Source organism: Misgurnus anguillicaudatus, chromosome 21, assembly GCF_027580225.2.
Source record: "Misgurnus anguillicaudatus chromosome 21, ASM2758022v2, whole genome shotgun sequence".
Taxonomy (NCBI): Eukaryota; Metazoa; Chordata; class Actinopteri; order Cypriniformes; family Cobitidae; genus Misgurnus; species Misgurnus anguillicaudatus.
This window is the reverse complement of record NC_073357.2, coordinates 59,022,485-59,042,994: the sequence shown is the minus strand read 5'-3', so window position 1 is coordinate 59,042,994 and position 20,510 is coordinate 59,022,485. Positions and strand designations below refer to the sequence as shown.

General features: G+C 37.0%; 2 protein-coding genes across 3 annotated transcripts in view; one reads left to right on the top strand and one right to left on the bottom strand.

Annotated features, from left to right (window-relative positions):
• The window catches only part of piezo1 (piezo type mechanosensitive ion channel component 1 (Er blood group)), a 143,116-nt gene extending 132,946 nt beyond the window's left edge, over positions 1–10,170 (bottom strand). For both annotated transcript variants that reach the window (XM_073859526.1, XM_073859527.1), the window contains exon 1: positions 9,284–10,170. In XM_073859526.1, coding sequence (XP_073715627.1) covers positions 9,284–9,347 — 64 coding nt within the window. In that variant the 5' untranslated portion in view covers positions 9,348–10,170. The remainder of the gene's footprint in view (positions 1–9,283) is intronic.
• A 2,153-nt stretch (positions 10,171–12,323) lies between these two features.
• cdt1 (chromatin licensing and DNA replication factor 1) lies at positions 12,324–20,365 on the top strand. Its single transcript, XM_055216522.2, has 10 exons — positions 12,324–12,902; positions 13,612–13,761; positions 13,847–14,079; positions 14,309–14,503; positions 14,587–14,726; positions 14,812–14,912; positions 14,995–15,183; positions 18,307–18,450; positions 18,538–18,739; positions 19,915–20,365. The coding sequence occupies exons 1-10, from the start codon at positions 12,408–12,410 to the stop codon at positions 20,076–20,078; spliced, it is 2,013 nt and encodes a 670-aa protein (XP_055072497.2). The 5' UTR covers positions 12,324–12,407; the 3' UTR covers positions 20,079–20,365.
• The last annotated feature ends 145 nt before the right edge of the window (positions 20,366–20,510 follow it).

Genomic DNA, 20,510 nt, shown 5'->3' with positions numbered 1-20,510 from the left:
CCATTTGATCGCAAGAGATTGTAAAGATGCAGAAGTTAATTCCTGGTTGTACAAAGAAGGCTTAAGGGTAGACCCAGACTAAAATGACTGTTTAAATTAAGGCTACAGCTAAGCCTTGTCTGTGAAACCAGGTCTTAAAAGATTAGTCCATTTTCTTAAAACCAATCCAGATAATTTACTCACCACTATGTCATCCAAAATGTTGATGTCCTTCTTTGTCCAGTTGAGAAGAAATTATGTTTTTTGAGGAAAACATTCCAGGATTTTTTTCAATAAATGGATCCTAAAACTTAACAGTTTTAATGCAGTTTAAAATTGCAGTTTCAAAGGACTCTAAACAATGTCAAACGAGGCAAAACGATTGTCACCTTTGGCAAGGAAAAAAAATGCACTTTTAAACAACTTATCTTCCTGTGTGACGAGCCAACACAACCTCGCGTAATGACGTAGAAAGGTCACGTGTTACATATATGAAATGCACATTTGTAGGGATGCACGATATATCGGCCGATAACTGCTTATTTTTAATATTATCGGTTATCGGTCTAATAGCAAAATTAGGCCGATAAATGAAAGCCGATAAATGATGGATTGTTTTGGTTTGTTGAACCACTTCACTTGCTCATTGCTGGCCATGTGGAGTTTTGATTGGTGCTTTCTGTGACATAGCACGAAGATGACACGTGTTGCGGGCTTAAGAAGAGTATGCTAGTCTAGCGCAAAGACAAGATGTCCACAGTCTGGGAGTTTTTCATTGTGAAATTAATATGAATATTTATCGGCCTATATATATATCGGTTATCGGTCCCCAAATATAAAGAGTTATCGGCCAAAATTTCCATATCGGTGCATCCCTACACATTTGCGGACCATTTTAAACAATAAACTGACACAAAGACATTAATTAGTATCATTCCACATACAACAATGTCGGAACGGTCCTCTTTCTCCACACTTGTAAACACTGGGGCGTAGTTTTTTATACGTCATGATGTATTACGTGAGGTCGGGCTGGTGCATTACACGACCGGAGGAAGACGATAAGTTGTGGTTTAAAAGTGCATATATTTTATTTTTCTTGCCAAAAATGACAATCGTTCGCTAGATAAGACCCTTATGCCTCGTTTTAAATGGTTTAAAGTCCTTTGAAACTGCAATTTTAAACTGCATTAAAACTGTGAAGTTTTGGGGTCCATTAAAGACCATTAAAATAAGAAAAATCCTGGAATGTTTTCCTCAAAAAACACAATTTTTTCTCGACTGAACAAAGAAAGACATCAACATTTTGGATGACATGGTGGTGAGTAAATTATCTGGATTTTTTTAAGAAAATTGACTCATCCTTTAATGTTCACTGCAGTTGTGAATCTCAAGAAATGTCACATCTCGTCCCAAAATCTATTTTTTGCAGATTTTATTTCTTTATTTAATGTATTACTATTGTGATGCACAAGCTTTTCCTGGACTTTGCAAAAGAAAGCAAACAGAAAAAAAATCTAACAGAAAATGTTAACAATCTCCAAAAACTGGGTATATTTTTAATGCAACTTTTTTTTGTTAATGTCCAATTTTTAATACAGCAGGGTTCAACATAAAGAACTGCCTTGTGGCCCAGGGCAAGCGTGAGAGAGGTTTGGGCCAGTAAAAAAGTAATGTCATCCACCCAATCAGGCCAGTGCTTTGCCCTCAGTCACTAAAATATATTTTCATCAATGTATATTATTTTACATCTTAGAAGCAGACATTTATTTCGGTAAAACACGACGAAAAAACAATGCAATATTTTGCACAATTTGCTGTAAAGCAGAAAAGTTGGGAGCCTTTTTTGTTGGAACATGTCTGTGTTATATGTATATACAATTATATTTGACTTTTGAATTATTATTTTTAAATATGTGACACTGACATTTTGGCAGGGCAAGTGAAAACCTGAACCACTGGCCCGACTGGGCCAGTATAAAAAATTATTTGCGTTGAGCCCTGCACAGTGATATTTTGTATGTATATATATGTGTGTGTGATCCTAGACCACAAAACCAGTCACAAGTCACACGGATATACTTGTAGCAATAGTAAACAATTCATTGTAGCAGTCAAAATTATCATTTTTTTTGGCAAAAACATTAGGATATTACCTAACAATCACGTACCATGAAGATATTTTGTAAATGTTCTACTGTAAATATATAAAACATTTATCATTAGTAATATGTGTTTCTAAGGACTTCATACAGACAAATTAAAAGTCAATTTTCTCAATATTTGAATATTAAAAATGTAATAAAAAAAATTATGCTTTTGACTGGTTTTGGGGTCCAGGGTCGATTTTGATTTTGGGTAAAAAATGAATCAAAGATTGTCAGATGCATTAGCCTGAAAGAAGTCATACACCAATACACTGTGTATTCTGCTAGGCAACTGTTCATACCAAATACAAAATGCAATACAAGTTATGACAGGAATAATTGCACAGTCACATTGCATTACTTCTAGGTAAATCAGTAGGTACATCAAGAAAGACCATTTGTTCTGTTCTGGTCAGAAACAGCCCTTTTATTACAGACTAAAGAACTGTATAATGATTTCCCCTGGAGCTACGCAAATATGCCATACTATGAATTGTTAAAGAGGACGAACCACAAAGCTGCTGGGCTCTGTACAGACGTCAGTTTGTCTTTGCGCTCAAACACTGACAGCGGTGAGGAGCACTTAGCATGGTTTAGGGAAAGCAAACTAAACTGAACTTGTCTAACACACGACACAATCTAAAAATTGGGGCGTGTGCACACAAGCGAAGCAACTACAAAGACTGCATATTTTGTGGTTAGCCCGTCAACTAATTAAACCCAGCAGGTATGAATTTGACAAATGAAAAACATTTTACGCCTACTCTGCTACCATCGAACACCACGCTTGAATGAAGACAAGCACACAAACATAAGTAGCACATCATAAATCATATAATTCTCAAATGTGTCCCTGTTCATCCCATGTCGTCTTTAAAGGGGAAGACTTTTTTAAGATGTAAAATAATCTTTGGTGCCCCCAGAGCACATATGTGAAGTTTTACATCAAAGTACCATATAGAGATAATTTATTATAACATGTTACAATTGCCACAATTGTAGGTGTGAGCAAAAAATGTTTGGGTGTGTCCTTTTAAATGCAAATGAGCTGATGAAATGCAAACACTGATCACCATAATGGTGGTTTGTTAAAATTAAAACACAATTGTGCTGTCAATTATTATCTTTTTTTCTTTCTCACTGTCTCTCTACACTAAATGGCAGTGTCGTGGTTGGATAGTGCAGATTAAGGGGCGGTATTATTATAATAAGATCCCCTTGTGACATCACAAGGGGAGCCAATTTTCAAATTAACTATTTTTCACATGCTTGCACTGAATGGTTTACCAAAACTAAGTAACTGGGTTGTTCTTTTTCAAATTTTCTAAGTTGATACAAGCACTAGGTACCCAATTACAGCACCATGTTTATGTCCCCTTAAAGTCAACATTTTTGGTTCAAAGTGAATTTTTTCCTCCTTCAGACGTTGCTCTAAAATACTCCAAATTCCTTAAGTGAGTGTTTAAAGTCCAAATTGAGATGTTTAGTTATTTCAGTGATGCACCCTTTCAGCCTCAAGACAATTACAGGCACGCTGTCCTCCCACGAGTACAATGTACAGTGACAGCAAGTTGGTTAGTGGGAGCTGCTAACAAACCAATATTACATGGTTGCCCAACTTCACAGTTCTACTGAAGTCTACGCAATGCATTGAGCTATTTAGACAAAATCAATTCAATTTAGGTTAACTCTTTGTTAGGGAGAAATGTTGCACTGTTGCAACAGAAAACCGCGTGAAGAACTTGAGCAAATCTGGCTGACCGCATGCGTGAGATTGAGGAGAACCCGAGGCGTACGCTGCAGACTCGATTCTTGCTGTGTGCCACAAGGGTCCCACATGACTCGAGAAACCACACGTTCAACAAATATCACATCAACTGCTAGCACTGCCGGCTAATGTTTACCTGCGCAGGAGAGTTTTATATATGAAACATGGCAGGATTTCTGCCAATATTCCCATGGGCGTTCCACTCAGTTTAAAAAAGAAATGCTGTATATGGAAAAAGTGACTATTGTAAACACAGAATAAACTTAGTAAAAGTTTTTTTTATGTTACACTTCAATCTAGCATAATACATTTTTAACCCCAGGTTAAGACCATTTTGAACAATGGGAGAGACAATGTATCATTTTGAAGATTAGTTAGCATCACTTCGTGACCATGGGTCAGTACAGGACATGGTGGTGTCGTTTTCTGCTGTGTTTAAGTTATCTAAAGAGGTGCTACAGTGTTACAGTCAGCTGTCTGTGACAGAGAATTAGTTATAAACTGCCTCTATAAATATTAATGTGTTTTCTTTTACAGTCTTAGAAATGTCACGCAATGTCTAGCTGTAAAATCTCAGTCTCATTCAGCAGCAGTGTACGCAATTCATTTTTATTCGTGATGCTTTTTTTATTTAAGTAAAAGGCAATATTTAAGCAATTCCATGCAAACCTTACCTATTTTTATAAATCTCTGCTACAAATAATCACTTAAAGTTTGTTTGTGGGACCTACCGTTATCAAACAATTACACTAAAATTGACACGAGTGCAAACGTTACAACTTACCCCATAGGTGGGGTTCATTTTAACAAACAGAGGGTTTGTTGTAACACCTGCTAGAAAATTTTGTTTAAACAAATAATTCAATAAAATTCTGTCTATATACTAAAGGTGTATATATTGTTTATCTTACAATCCCTGTATTATGCATCAATGCAAATAAACAGTTTTTTTTAAAGGGCTGCACAATGTACTCTATTAGGTTGTTTCCTGGATAGGGATTATCTTAGGCCAGGACTAGGCTTTAGGTAAATTAGGAAATATATCTAGTTTGAACCAAAATGCCTTACTAAAAACCTTACTGGTGTGTAAAAAAACAGTCGATCACTTTAAGTCTAAACTTAATACATTCTTCTTTAACAAAGCATTAAGATCACTCAACTGGGTAATATACTTATGCCGCAATAGTTAACCTGTCTGGAACCGAGCCAATAGGATTCTGTTTTTCTCTCCCTGTCTCGTCCTCAACCCCGAGGACAATGAGACAAACAGACCCAGTTCCTGATGCTGTGAAGGCCATCACACCACTGATCTACTGGCTGTCCTTCACCGTAATGCCCAGCCGATGCCTGACCAGCGACCACCGGCTGAACCAGTTTAATCCGCCTTACTGTTTAACATCCCTATCGTGTTTATATATATAAATATATATGTATCTCTCAAGGGTTTTTCTCCTTATAGGAGTTTTCCCACAGGGTTTTTCTCCTAGGGGGGGGTTTCATCCGGAGAGTGAGCCAACACTGGCTTAACTTAGCACTTTCCTGTATACGTTGAATTATTACTACGCTTGCCCACATTGGCTTAATTTAGCACTTTCCTGTATACGTTACATTATTACTACGCTCGCTTGTATGGTTTATTATTAGCCGCTGTATTCTGCTTCTTATATTATCTATCGATTTTTCTGTGTTTTCCCCTACATCTATTCAAATAAAGCTGCTTTGAAACAATTAACAATTGTGAAAAGCGCTATATAAATAAAATGTAATTTAATATTTTGAGGCAAAACAAAGGGCACTGATGTCTTTTAAGATATGTCAGTTGTTTTCAGTTTGGACACGTCTTACTTTTATTGTAGTCTAGGACTAGTCTAATCCCTGTCCGGGAAACCGCCCCAAATTTTCCTTTATGTAATATAGAAAACATGAGTATAGACTGATATCATCAGGGGTTTAGGAAAATAAAAAAACTGATTGTTCAATATATTGGTGATAAATGGGTGATTCTCACGAAACCATTGAAACACCACGGCACTAATGATTTTAGCTTTAAAATGTGTAATATAGTAACATTAAAAAGCATCAGAATTAACACAATACTGTGTTCTACCTTGCACAATGTGTGATTTCAACATAAGAATTTATAATTGTAAATTTGATTTTCTGCTGAAATTCTCATTACCGCAATGTGTCCGGCTGTATTTGAACATGCGTTATGTTGTAATTTAATCAAATTAACACAAAAATATTAAAAAAAAAAATAAATGGATGTTTTGCTAGACTACTTTAGATGACACAAAAAATATTTACTGAATATTCATGTATAATAATAATGAAGAAAAATTAGGAAGATGATGTGTCCATGCCTGATGTTCTCATCCTCCGCAACACTTTTTGAGAACAGTTTAAGCACACATACAGAATTTTAATAAAGTTTGATCTTGAGTGACCAAGCACATGGACCACTTACTTCAAGATGGCTACCAGGTAAGATCATTTTTTTTACAGTTAATTTGAAATATTGTCTTGTCAGAATGCTTACACGACATTTTGATTATCATTACCGCAACATATGCTTATTAAATGTTAATTTAATTAATAGAAGCATAATACTTTGATTTTAAATGCATGTGCAGAATCTCCAAATTATGTTCTTTCAGGTTTGTCATGTCATTTTGAAAATATGTCAGTGTTGATGTTTTCTGACTGTTGCTGTAATGAGATTTTTTAGGACTAATTTTTTAAATTATGTTACAAAAAGTGTTAAATGATAAGTAAAAGTTTTTAAATTAATGTTCCCATTTACTCCAGACTTTGTTTTTCAATGTCTCGTGGGGAAAAAAGTTAATTTAAGCAATTTTTACATTTTCATGCTTGACATTTTTAAAACCAAGTTTTCGTGAGAATCACCCAAATACATTCTCTGAGAAATTATATTTAAGTGTCTGACTTAAAATGTCCCAATGCCAGAATTGGTCATTTTATGAGAAAAACTTGGGCCAAAACTTTGATAATCAGAAAACGCACTCTTGAGAATGTGTATAATTTAAAGAATGGAAAGAATGGTGAACAAAAATGAAGACCAAGATGAAATCACCTCGGCCTACAGCAACCTACCTCAACGTAAAGTACAGACGGCATGAGCCGCGTAACAGGATTATGTTAACCTAAAGTTAAAATGACACCACACGGACCATTTCAAGCGTGCAAAGCCCATAATTAGACTGCACGGGAGGTTAGGTTTAAGGAACATAAAAACATTTAGATTCGGAGGAATGAAAGGAAATGATGCATGAGAAAGGAAGAGTGGGAGAAGACAGAACAGGTCTGAGACAGAATACAGTGCAGAAATGCATCATGCATCCTCTCCTTTTAGTCCCAGAGGAAGTGCGCTGGTCGGGCGTGTCTCTTAAACAAACACCTGATGTATGAGGTAAGCTTACTGACTGCAGTCTCAGTTGAACGCATTCCTGCAATCTCTCATTTCCAAACATTACTACGGCTGAGCCTCAAGAGTCATATACTAAACTTCATGACATGGCAAGCAGTGTCCTATTTGCCTTTATGGCATCTAAAACAACAAAAACCTTGTCCTATTCCTTGTCATACATGGAGTTTATTACGAATTGTGAAACCAAATCTCAGTAACTACTGGGGTGAAGTACGCAATAAAGTTAAAAAGTGACCAAATAAATAGTAAATGCATTTTAAATATATTCTTTAATTTATATTCAGGAAAACGTGGTCATTCAGTATAGTTCATTCATGTAAAGTCTAGACAGGCTGTTTTTACTCACGCTGTCACTCATTCACTGTGAACGCGGGACAATGTAAATATTTCATAAAATGTAAAAATGTTCTCTATTGCATACAAACACTTGCCTAGATTCTATATCATTTTCAACATTTTAGTACAGTATACATTAGCCATACGCTTTTATCGAAAGTGACTTATAGTGCATTTAATGTATACAGTTTTTAATGTGTTGGGGATTGAACCCAAGACCTGTACGCTGATAACACAATGCTCAACCAACTAAGCTACAGAACAAACCTATTTAATAAATTAAGAAATCAGAGGCAGTAAATGCCATCAGGTCTTTGGTTAAAGGAGACATTTCACAAGAGTTTTCTTTAAAGATGTCAAATAAATATTTGGTGTCCTCAGAGTACGCATGTGAAGTTTTAGCTCAAAATACCATATAGATCATTTATTATAAAATTGCCACTTTGTCAGCAAAATGTGCCGTTTTTGGGCAAATGAGCTGATGAAATGCAAACTGATCGTAAGCCGATGGTGTATTGGGCAATGCTCCGACATGTGGTGCTTTCGCATTTTTGGCGACCCAAATTCGATTCCCGGCTTGTGGTCATTTGCCGATCCCATACCCCTCTCTTCTTCCTGTAACTTTCCTGTCCTCTCCTCTATCACCGTTTAAATAAAAGGCAAAAATGGCCAAAAAATATACCTTAAAAAAAATGAAATGCAAACTGATCGCCATAATGGTGGTTTACCCAGTTTAAAAAGTAGTACACTTCCATAGTGTACTTAAAGTGCTTTATTTTCACACACTAATTTTGTACTTAATATACTAAAAATGTATCTTTAGTACTTCTTAAGTTGTTCTGAAGATTATCTAAGTGTACTTCACTGTGCTATTTTGAGACACCACGAATACGAACCAAAATGCAATTTTAACATACTATCCCTGTATTAAAAAATGTATCTAGTTAACACCTGTATCAAACCCGAACTCAACTTTTATACATAGATGTGTTCAAGTTTACTACAAGTGGTACCCAAACACATTTCTAAATACATTTTTAGCGCATTTTAGTTCATATCTATGGTGTACCAAAGATGAATTTTTAGTATATTAAGTACAAAACTAGTGTGCGAAAACAAAGCACTTTAAGTACACTATGGAAGTGTACTACTTTTTCACCTGGCTATTGAAATTAAAACAATTGTGCTGTCAATAATTCTCTCTCTGCACTAATAAGTGTTGGATAGTGCAGATTAAGTGATGGTATTATTAAAATATGATCCCCTTCTGACATCACAAGGGGAGCCAAAATGTCAATTTTGCATGTTTGTAGAGAATGGTTTACCAAAACTAAGTTACTGGGTTGTTCTTTTTCACATTTTCTAGGCTGACGCACTGGGGACCCAATTATAGCACTTAAACATGGAAAAGTCAGATTTACATGATATGTCCCCTTTAAAAATACAAGCCCTACGTCATAAACATGAATACTGAATATACACATTGTATTGTAACTTATATACGAATGCCTCCATAAGATTCATCTCTTCAATGTTTTCTTCATGCTGAGGATAAAAGTGCCAAATGCCTAAATGTAAAATATTGGAGATGTCTGAAAGTGTTACCTGCTAGCAGAGAGACGGGCAGCAGACAGCAGTACAGGAGCGCGCACAACACCCGGAGCTCCATCAGACTCGCGCGTCCAGTCACATTCCCCTCACGAGACAAATCCACAATACGACCATCTCTCACAACTTTTTATGACAAAAAAATGTCATAAAAACTACAAAAAAGCAATTCACCTTTCTTTTCCATTTACTATTATTTAAACATTAAAAGAGCTGTGCTGAATGATTAGACAATGTTAACATTATTTAAAGACAAAAACGTATCGATCGTTTCATTAAAGCGTTGTTAAAGTAACAGTAAAATCGCGGTTGTTTCGTCAGGAAAAACTTGAGCCGCTGCTTCAGGAAAGTCGATTATTCATTGTAACATCTTCGTGGAAAATGTGAATCACCCAACTTCGCGCTCGCTCGTGGTCTCAAGGAATTTCAAAGTCCGTGAGCTGGCAAATAATGTGCTCCGATTGAGTATATCAAGTACATTAAGTCCACAAAGTGTAACACGTTGTCACAGAAGACATGAGGAGAGTTTTGTGTGTTTGCGCGTGCAGTCAGTCCAACAGTTAGCTGAAAGTAACTCCCACTCTGACGGCACACATGAACTTCTCTGCCAACACTGCTAACGTCACTTTCAACTGAGAAATATTGCACTGCCTGTGTAGCCAAAGTTTTACCTCAGTTTTACCTCCAAACGAAACGGATTTTCTTCTAGGCCTGTGTTAATTTTTAGTCAGACAGTGACAGAACTGCCTCGCGCACAAATTTGACCTCTGAAATGACAGCTTGTGTTTCGATCGCTATATTACAACTTAACCCTATATGCGTGTTGTCTCTCAACTACATAGTCTTTGTAATGCTTCCCGCGCTGTTAACTGGACTTTGAAAGATCCTTTGAGTCGGTGGTGTTCACTACACGCCCAGCCGCGTGATACACGTACAAGCGACTTTGATGTCACTTGGGCACCTGGATAAAATGTGCCTGTTGAAAAAATGCATCGTTTGTCATATTTTTTTACTTATTTTATTTATTAATTCTACGACATGTAAGTGCGTATGTGTTATTGTAGGACTTGCATTTCTTTAAACATAAATTGTTATTACATAAAAATAAGTAGGTTTCTTTTGCAGTAGGCTCATGTCTTGGACTGACGTTTACCCTTTTATATGGCTCCCTCTGGTGGTAGTTTTAAGTAATTTACGGCTAAATATTTTTGAGAAGAAATAAATGGGTCTCCTGGGGCCAGTTGTTCAAAAGTAATCAATTTGCATTTCGGCTATAGGATTAGATCAAAATTTCAAAATGGGTTGTTCACTAAACTATTATGGATTCTGAATCTGGATTGTACGGAATCAGGATCTGGATAAAATCTTTACTTTGTGTTGTTCAAAACTTTTTAGTAAGATTGGGATTTGCTAGACTAAAATGCATGTAGAAACTGCCTTATAAAACATCTTGCCCTGATATATCTTAACATATATCAGTGCCATTGTTTTGTCTCAAGATGCACACCAAGTTATATTTGTAAAAAAACACTTAAATGTCCTAATATAACTAAAGCCTAGGATTACCCTAAACCCTGTCTGGGAAACTGCCCCATTAACCTAGTCTTCAATACAACATTTCTATCATGTAATATTTATAAATGTATAATTTTTGTTGACATTTTGCTCTTGATTAGTTCAATCTATATGATGATAAAGTATTGAAAGTATAACATTGGTCTACCATTTAAACATTCCAGTTAATTAAGAAAGATAAAAGTCATTATGAATCCGTCATACAGCAGTGAAAAAATATTTAACATTTAATTTTAACAAAAGTAATCTTTAATTTTAACTGTCATTTGGCACTATATTTATTACAATCAACCCATTTAGGACACTAGTTATCCAGATTTTTCTAATCTGAAAAAGTGTGTATCGGGGTGATCCAATTCAATTTTGCTTTGAAAAACCAGGACAAAAGTGATATAGTTTACTGAAAAACAAAACATGATATTTCAAAATCTGGATCATTTTGATCCAGATTAAACTGACCCCTGTTGTGTATGTGGTTTATTTACTATAAGGCAATAATGTTGATATAAGTGCAACACATTTTCCGTTACAATACTTGATAAAGAGGTGTTAAAGTAATTGACAGCATATCGCCTATTTGCTGGTTGTTATAGCTGTTGATGAATGGGTTTGAGCTTTGATTGACTCATTCTGTAATTGACAGTGTCCTACGGTGTTACAGCCATTAATCTTTGTAAAAAAAAAAACTTTTTAATTCCCACATCAAACATGCAGAAACCACTACTGGGGGTTAAGTGAATCCCACAAAAAGTTTTAAAGTGATAAACAATAACTTCTTTATTCTGAACTTTTAGTGATCATGAGCACATGATATATTTATAATTTCACAAATACATGCATTACACTGCAAAAAATGACTTAGTATTTGTCTTGTTTTCAGATTAAGATGCTTTTTCTCGATGAGCAGAATGACCTAAGAGGATAAGTCTTGTTTATACACAAAAAATATACAATTTAAGTAAATTTGAGCGTAAAACAAGCAAAAATATCTGCCAATTGGGTGAGAAAAAAATCTTAAAATAATTTATTTTATCTTAAACACTTAATTCAAGCAAAATGTTCTCACCCCATTATTTTTGCTTGTTTTAAGCACAAATTTACTTAAATTGTAGATTTGTTTTACTAAAAACTAAACTTATTTTCTTAGGTCATTTTGCTCATCAAGAAAAAATAATCGTGATTAAAGAATTTGTAGATATTGCTACTGAAAACAAAACAAGAATACTATAAGAAATTCATTTTTTGCAGTGTAAAAATAAAATACTGCTAAATGTAATGCATACATATATATAAACAGAAAATTGTAAGTTTTATTTACATTTTTTATAGATTTACTGAACGTTATCAGTTTTTCCTGACAGTTATTACTGCGAATCTGGTGTTTGTTTGATCAGTAAAAATCCAAGCGCGAATGGGGGGCGGGGTTATAACTCAGTTCCGCCTACATAAGTCACATGGTCGGATTTCGCGCGAAAGTAAGACACTGTAAAGGCAGTTCCGGTGAGACAACAACAATCGTGGGACTGGTTTTCGTTCAAGCTGCAGAATGGCACAAGCTCGGGTAACCGATTATTTTGCACAAAGTAAAAAGGGAGGCGCCGCTCGGTCTTTACGGTCCAAGGGACAAAAAGTGTCCGTGAACGATGTACAATCAGCTGCGATCACCAAACCGAAGACATCCAGAGCCACACGCTCCTCGCGCACTGCGACGCTGTCCATCGCCTCACCGGAGCCGCAGAAACGCGTCCAGCAGGAGTTTCTCAAAGTCATCGACGAGGCTTTATCATCGGAAAGCGCAGATACGGCGATAGACTCGAGTGATGCGAAACTCACGGCGAGTCCCCGCACTCCTAAAAGAAGCTCTGCGGAGTTTGATGTGTGCGCGGTCGTGTTCCCGTCCACAACCGAACTGCACAGCAGCGCCAAGAAGCGCCAGCGGCTCCATACGGGACAGAAGCACGAGTCGGTACGAGAGGAGCGAACCGGAACCAAGAGCGCGAGAAAAAAACTGGATCTGTTGAAACACGACGGTAAAGAGCAGGTAAATATGACCTTTGTGTCAACAAGAGCCTAAAGAAATGCTTGTGTCTACGTTAGTATGTTGTTTGAGGGAGTTGATATCGTATGTACTAGTATAGTATACTTTAACTGCAAATCGCATGGTTACACTATGGTTATTGTAGTGAGACAATGATATATTTGTGGTCTAATTTAGCGCATTTGTCTGTTAACTTGTCAGAGCACCGTCAGTCAAATCCATTCCACTAAAGGAATGACATTATAAATTAAACTCCGTTCCGCGTTTTAGCTACAGCCTTGACTTTTTAGCTGCTGCTTTCTCAAATCCATTCCACTTGGCTCATTTAGAGTCAATATAAATTAAACTCCATTCCGTGTTTTTACTATTTCGCCTGCGGCGCTTCTGCGAGGTAAACACACTTTTTAGGCTATAAAGCAGTTTTTAATAAACGATAAACGGAGTACAAGAAATTGGCATCTACTCCAGTATATGTTTTGGACCCATCCACACTTTTTTTGTTTGTTTCCGACGACCATGATTACAATGGTATTTTGTAGTAAAACCATAGTAAACGGTGGGTGCCTCTCTTGTTATGTTAGGTTCAAACAAATCCTATAATAGTTTAATCTAGTTCGTGTTTTTCATAATGCAAGAGTGTAAGTTAAGCATTAACTGCCGTATTCAAACTCTGTTGGTTATGTTTAACCCTGGACTGTTTTTATTACTGTAGAGCTGTGAACCATTGGCCTCCAGCACTCCACAGCTCCCATCACAAACCACCAGCAAAGAGTCCAAAAACACAGTTAACCATAATGCAAATAATTCTCCCGTACAAAAGCAGACTGAAGACGACAAACCCAAAGGGACAACCAGGAGCAAGGTAACGCATGGGGGTCTATCGCACCTGTGCTGAACCTCCTGCAGTTTTTGGTCATGTCATTAATAAAACTTATTTGCTCTTTCAGAAACCTCTTTGCAGAGAGGACGTGGTGGCGTTAAAGTCAAAGCTTCAGAAACTCAAAGAACAGTCTGAGCGCGTGTCGACTCCCTCACCCGCGCCCGTGTCATCGCTCGCTGAGCTGAAGGCTCGACTCGATGCCGCTCGTGAGATCTCGGCCAAGGTTCAGCAGAGGAAAGCCGAACGAGTTGCGGAGGAACCAAAAGCGACTTCAGCTCAACCAGAAGATCAGGAGGAAAGGTCAGTCACGATAGGTTTGGTTGATGTTGGCAAATGTGTGTTATGCGTTTATTTAAAGGCACAATATCTAAGATCTTTGCATTAAGAAATCCATAAACTACTAGCACAGTTAAATTTTTCTGTGAACGTTTTTTGTAAGGGAATGAATTGCTTTGACAAGATTGAGAACCTGTTGCATTTATGTGTGGCCATGTGATTTTAATAACTTTTTTTATGTATTTTGTTTCAGAGCGAAGCTTCCAGCTTATCAGCGTTATCACACTCTCGCTCAGGACGTCCCTCCTGGTCTCACGCTGCCTTTTAAATACAAAGTTTTGTCGGAGATGTTTCGCAGTCTGGAGACTATAGTCGGCATGCTCTTCAACCGCTCCGAGACCGCCACTTTTGCCAAGATTAAGCAGGGGGTTCAGGATATGATGCACAAGTAAGAGACCATTTCACGTGGAAGTTAATTTCATCTTGTTTGACATTTACGATGTTGAATTTAATCTCAATTATTCTTCACAGGCGTTTTGAAGAAAGCCACCTGGCACAGATAAAGGCCGTGTACCCTTCTGCTTATACTTTCCGCCAGGAGAAAAACATTCCTTGTTTCACTGCGAAGAGATCCGCTTTCCAGCTAACAGTGGAACCAGTCATCGATGAAGGTTCGAAAACCATTTGATAATATAGCTTCAATGTGTGTTGTTTGTGTTTTTAATATTTCCTAAAAGTGGTAATTTTCTTTTCTAGAGTTTAACGGTACTCGACCAGTGTTGTCCGCATCGCGAATTTTGGAAAGAAGGCACGTTTTTCACCAAAACCTGGTTGAAATTGTGAAAGGACATCATAAGGTGAGTGCAGCGTATTGAGTTTTTCCCCAAATGTGTGAATCCTGTTTGTTTATGTTCTTATGTATGATTATGTTTGTTGCAGGTTTTCTTGGCTTCATTAAATCCTCCCATCGTCATCCCGGATGACAAACTCACCCGCTGGCATCCGAGGTTCGCTGTGGACGAGGTTCCCAACATCAAACCCGGTGACCTGCCACAGCCTCCCCAAACTGAGAAGATGACCACAGCTCAGGAGGTGCTGGATAAAGCACGAGCTCTCATGACACCAAAGGTAAACACTTAACTAGATTGTCGTTTCTGTAACTCGATTGGTAGAGCATTGTGTTAGCAGTGCAAAAGTCTTTGGTTCGATTCCAAGAGAACGAGCATATAAAATGTTTCACTTGTTTGCAGATTAAAGCGTCTGACAAATGTGTAAAAATGTAAGCGTAACTTGTTAGAAAATCTGCTTTTCATTTTCAAGTGAGGATTAAAATAAAAAATTACCAAGAACTGCAGATGTGTTTAATGTTAACTCTTTCTCTGCCAGTGTGAAGTTGCCAGCGCCAGCATTTTTTTTTTTTTGCAAAAAAAAAATTTAATGTCTTCCAGAAAATGTCGTCCTTTAAATGTATACATGAATATCGGCTGATGTCACTCACTTGTCTTCTGCAATTTTGAGTACCTGAAATGGTCGCAAAAGAACTAATATGTTGTGAGCATCAAAATCGCTATTTTAACAACACTAAGAAGGCTCGACACAACATGATACTTTGCTCGAAGTATCACCTGTGTCTCTACACGTGAACTCAAGCATTGAGAACATTGTTTGTGAACACAGAGTTTACTAAAAAAGGTTTTGAACAACTTTGGTTGATTTGGCGTCCGCTTGCCGCCATCTTGCCAGTCAAGATGTAGCGATCTCTGAATGTGACATAAGGAGGGAGGAGAGTAAAGATGGATAGCTCCTAAAGCATAGTTCCATATAAATGTATAGATAATTCGTTGTTTTGTCACAAGTGAAAAACAAAATTTACCTTCTAGTTGGAAAAGGAGCCTCATATGAGATTCATGCATTCACATTTGAAAATCAATTCTTTATGTCTGACAAAGATGACGAGCGGACATCACAACAGCCAAAGTCAGTTGTTCAAAACCTTTCTTATTAGTAAACTCTGTGTACACAAACAATGTTCACAATGCTCGCGTTCATTTGTAGAGAGTGTTACAAGTGATAGTTCGAGCAAAGTTTCATATTGTGGAGTGCTTTCTTAGTGTTGTAAAAATAGTGGTTGTTAGGTAGCAGCGGACAGCGGCTGGAAGAACGCATCAGGGATCGAGTAGGCATCACACCTTAACCAAGTTGCATTTCTTTTTATGACAGTCGAGGGGTGAAATGTCTTTCGTAGCCCTTCCACGTATCCGTAAAAATTTATAGACAGTAAACGATAAGACATCTGTAAACCGTAGCAAGCTAGCCTCTCTGTATGTAGGGGTGTAACGATTACCTTGCAAATGCGCGTTTTCTCAATGAATGAATTTGAATGAATTACGGTCAAATCCCGGCACATCCAAATGCCAGGGGGTGCTCTCATGCAGAAACACTCTTTGTGCCCACAGAAGAAATAGCATTACAAATACTATTCCAGGAATGTCTACAGGAATATTTGTACGCTGTAATCGGGTATTTTTATGATTATAAAAAATATTTTGAATGATGTTGTTAAACAAGTGTTGCTTTTTTAAATGCACGTTATAAACGACTTCGACTCATAATGATTTTAGATTGATAAGACCTCCTACTGACCAAATGCCGTAGTACACGCACAAGCTGTGCATGAAACGAAGAATCGCAGCTTTACGATTCAGAATCGATTTCAGACAGGCATTTTTAATGGGACACGCGATTGAATCGTTACATCCCTATTGGTAGGTACTAAAGATGGCAGCATGACGTTAAAGGTCACATGACTGATTTTCATCTATAAACATGCAAAATATTAAATGAAAGAACAGACCCTCTGCTTTCAAACAAAAAAGTAGTTTAATCCAATCTTCATTTGATCTCTATTTATCACCTCTCAAATAGGTGTAGGGTAGGTTTCTTCAAAAATACCAAATTTTATATTTTTGGTAAATAATTGCATTTTTGTAAAGGACTTTTGTTAAAGATCAGATTCAGAGCATTGATCAAAACAGAGTTTGAACTGTTTTTTGGATCAGTGGATGCTTCAGTGTTTTATAAGTTGTGTTAAAGCGCCACCTAGTGTATAATAGCAGAAATATAGATTGCCATAAAAACTCATCATTGGCAGGGAAAGGGTTAACATTTTATTTGAATGACTAAAATGTCACGTAGTACGACCACTTAAAACTTGACCTTTTTTATTTATTAACATTGAAAACGTTTGAGTATTTTTAATGCATGGGGCCCTTTCTTACACCCAACACAATGGGACGGCAGGCGCAAAGCAAATTTATTACTAGTTTCACCCTGATGCAGTTATCATTTTCACGTCCTGTGCCACCTTTTTTAACTCTTTCCCTGCCATTGACGAGTTATCTCCTCAATCAAGAGAAAACGCCTCCCCGCCAACGATGAGAATCTCCGGCTCTCCGCAATATTGCTATTATTCACCAAAGGGCGCACTTTCGCAACTTTTACAACCCGGAAGTAACACGCCTCACGTGAAAAAGAAAGACCTCCCTTTATGTTTTAAAGATCGGTCTGCATCTGATCTCATTCATTCAAAAATCTTTTACAAAAATGGAATTATATCAGCTTTTTGCTGAAAATTGTGTTTTTGAAGAAACCTACCCATGTTTGAGAGGTGATTACAAGAGAACTAATGAAGGTAGGATGAAACTTTTTTTTTTTTGCTTGAAAACAGAGGGTCTGATCTTTCTTTTCTTTTATATTGTATGTTTATATATTTAAAAAATAATGTTTCTGGAAGGAATTAAACTTTTTTGAAAATCGTGAAAAATGCTGGCGCTGGCAACTTTTTTAAAAAAAAAAAACGCTGGCGGCGAAAGAGTTAAATGGTAAATGCATTTGCGTCAGTCTGTTCGCCTATGGGTATGCTGATCTAAAAAAAGGAGGTGTTGCGATATTTTGAGGCAGCTGAAAACAATTGCACCATTGACCAACTAAAACCTGGTTTAAAGTCAATGGTGCAGTATTTTTATTTAGTAATATGGCAACTGCCAGTGCAACTGGCTTTTAAAAGAAATGGGAGATTTGTTTTTTTGAGAGGTGGCCGTTTTGGGCATAAGTGACTTAAGAGAATGGGTACAATCCTTTTTTCCATCGTTAAACTTGCAATAGGGGCCCCATGGTGTTTGACGAAAACAGAAACTCGAGTTTGTTCATCATCAAATCTGGACATGCTAAATAAATGCATTCTTGTTCTAGATGGAGAAGGCTTTGGCAAACATGGCATTGAAAACAGCAGAGACGGCGTGCGTCAAGGAGCCCGAGCCTGTAGCGAAACCTGCAGTGACCCCAACAGAAACGCCCAGTGCCCTCAAAGGAGTTTCTCAGTCTCTGCTGGAAAGGGTGAGTAATTAAACCGCTAAGCTGCTTGTTGTTGTTGTTGTTACACGCAGTGTCCCAAAACTTAATCAAAAAAATCTCTCCTCTTAGATTCGTGCCAAAGAGGCTCAAAAGCTTCAGGCCGCTATGACACGAAACCCGCAGCAAGAGGAGCGTCTGTCAATGATGTCACGACTACCAGAGATGGCCAGGATCCTGAGAAATGTGTTCGTAGCAGAGAAGAAACCGGCCCTTATCATGGAGCTCACCTGTAATCGGATGATCTCCAGCTACCGCTCCCCGCTCAGTGCTGGTTAGTAATGATGCAGTAAATATTACAGCGTTTCAATAAAAGTTGGCATATGAATGTTGCTGATACTGATGTGGTGATGCGTAGCATAGAGGGCTGTAAATCGAAACATCTCGCCATGATGCGTTATGATATCGTTTCTGTTATACGATTTCGATTCAGTTTAAATGTCGATCAATTTGTCAATGTTTAGACCGCTTCCAAACCTTTAAATTGTAGAAAAAAAATCCATTAACCGTTGTTATGCGACTAAAACGTAATTTTGTTGTCTCGTTCAACTCGGTTGTGTTCAACTCGAAAGCACAGAGAAGTCGACTCCCGAATCGTTTTTGCTGTATTTTGATATCATGCGCTTGGCGGTTCTCGTGATGTCACGTGAAGTCGACCACACCCCTTCTTTATTGTCCTCCAACCAAACATAATGTGCCATATTTAATGAATGACTTGTAAATGTGAAAACTTTTCATTGCAGTTTTGCTATATATTCCCTTTTGGAATTGCCTGAAAAACCATCTCACCCAAGTATAACTTTTTTTTGCGAAGTATAGTTTATGCGAAGTTGATGCGTTTCGTGGGGTGCGCATTTTCAATTTAATGGAAATGCTGTTAGCTATTATTTATTTATATATATATATATATATATATATATATAATTTTTTTTGTAAACTAAAATGAAGAGTTTCGTTGCAAAATGCGTTTTGTTAATTGTTCAGAAATCATGTTTTTTTTTTTTTGGTTGTGCATTCCAATTAATTTCAATTCCACTGCAGTTAGTTTGTTTTGATTTAAACCTTCATAACTTAAAAAATACAGCTAAGTAGCACCATAAAACTCGTTTTGCAATGAAACTCTTCAAATGCTGGCTTTGGTGGATATGTATAGACCGAAATTATGTAAATGAAAGTGTCAAAATAAAATTACATTATGTGTCAATATTTCACGTTTGCCATCGACACCCTTAATAGCGTACGTTGTGTAAAATAATCAGTTTTTGCGATACATATTTATATAATTGTTGCAGTGCATTATGGGATTGCCTTTTGCCAAAATGCACGATTCCGCTCTACCTAATTTTTGCTAGATGTTTATTTTTGAGAGTTTGTCAGGAGTTTACCAGCGATGTCTCTTTGAAACGACTGTATATTATGAAGTTTGTCTAAACATCGTTCTCATTCTAGATGAAATGGAGAAGCATCTTCGTCTGCTGGCCGAGTTAACACCTGAATGGCTAACGGTTCATCCGATCAGAAAGGACATGTACCTGAAACTAAACAAGACGACGGATCTGAATATCGTTCTGGATAAATTGAACCAGAAGATGAGAGAAGAAGAGCGGCTCTGAGGACTTTCACATTTAGACCAATAAACCACGTGCAATATTTTATCCTGGATTATGCCTGAATTTTAACTTTTAGAATTTGAGAATAGTTTTGTATGTTCACATTAAGTTTATGCATTTCATTAAGAGACTGTTTTTAAAGTTTGGCGTTTACTCCATTTTTATTGAAATGTTCATTGTTGGACTTGTCACAGTAGCAGCTGCTTTAAATGTAGAGCGGTCTATGAAGACCTTACATACCAGCATGCTTCGAAATGTACAATAAACAAAAAATAAGTTCATGCAAACAATGGTGTAACTTGCTTATGAGTTTTCTACACAGAAAAGCACCTTTGCATCTGTAGTCTGATGCTCAGTGGATTTTTTGTACAGTGTGATTAGACACGAATATCACCTGCATCATTTTAACATTATTGGAAAAAATGTTAAAGCTTA

Coding starts and splice junctions, on each gene's coding strand:
- cdt1 (XM_055216522.2), top strand. CDS start 12,408: ATGGCACAAGCTCGGGTAACCGATTATTTTGCACAAAGTAAAAAGGGA. Junction 12,903..13,611: donor AACACGACGGTAAAGAGCAG/GTAAATATGACC, acceptor TTATTACTGTAG/AGCTGTGAACCATTGGCCTC. Junction 14,080..14,308: donor CCAGAAGATCAGGAGGAAAG/GTCAGTCACGAT, acceptor ATTTTGTTTCAG/AGCGAAGCTTCCAGCTTATC.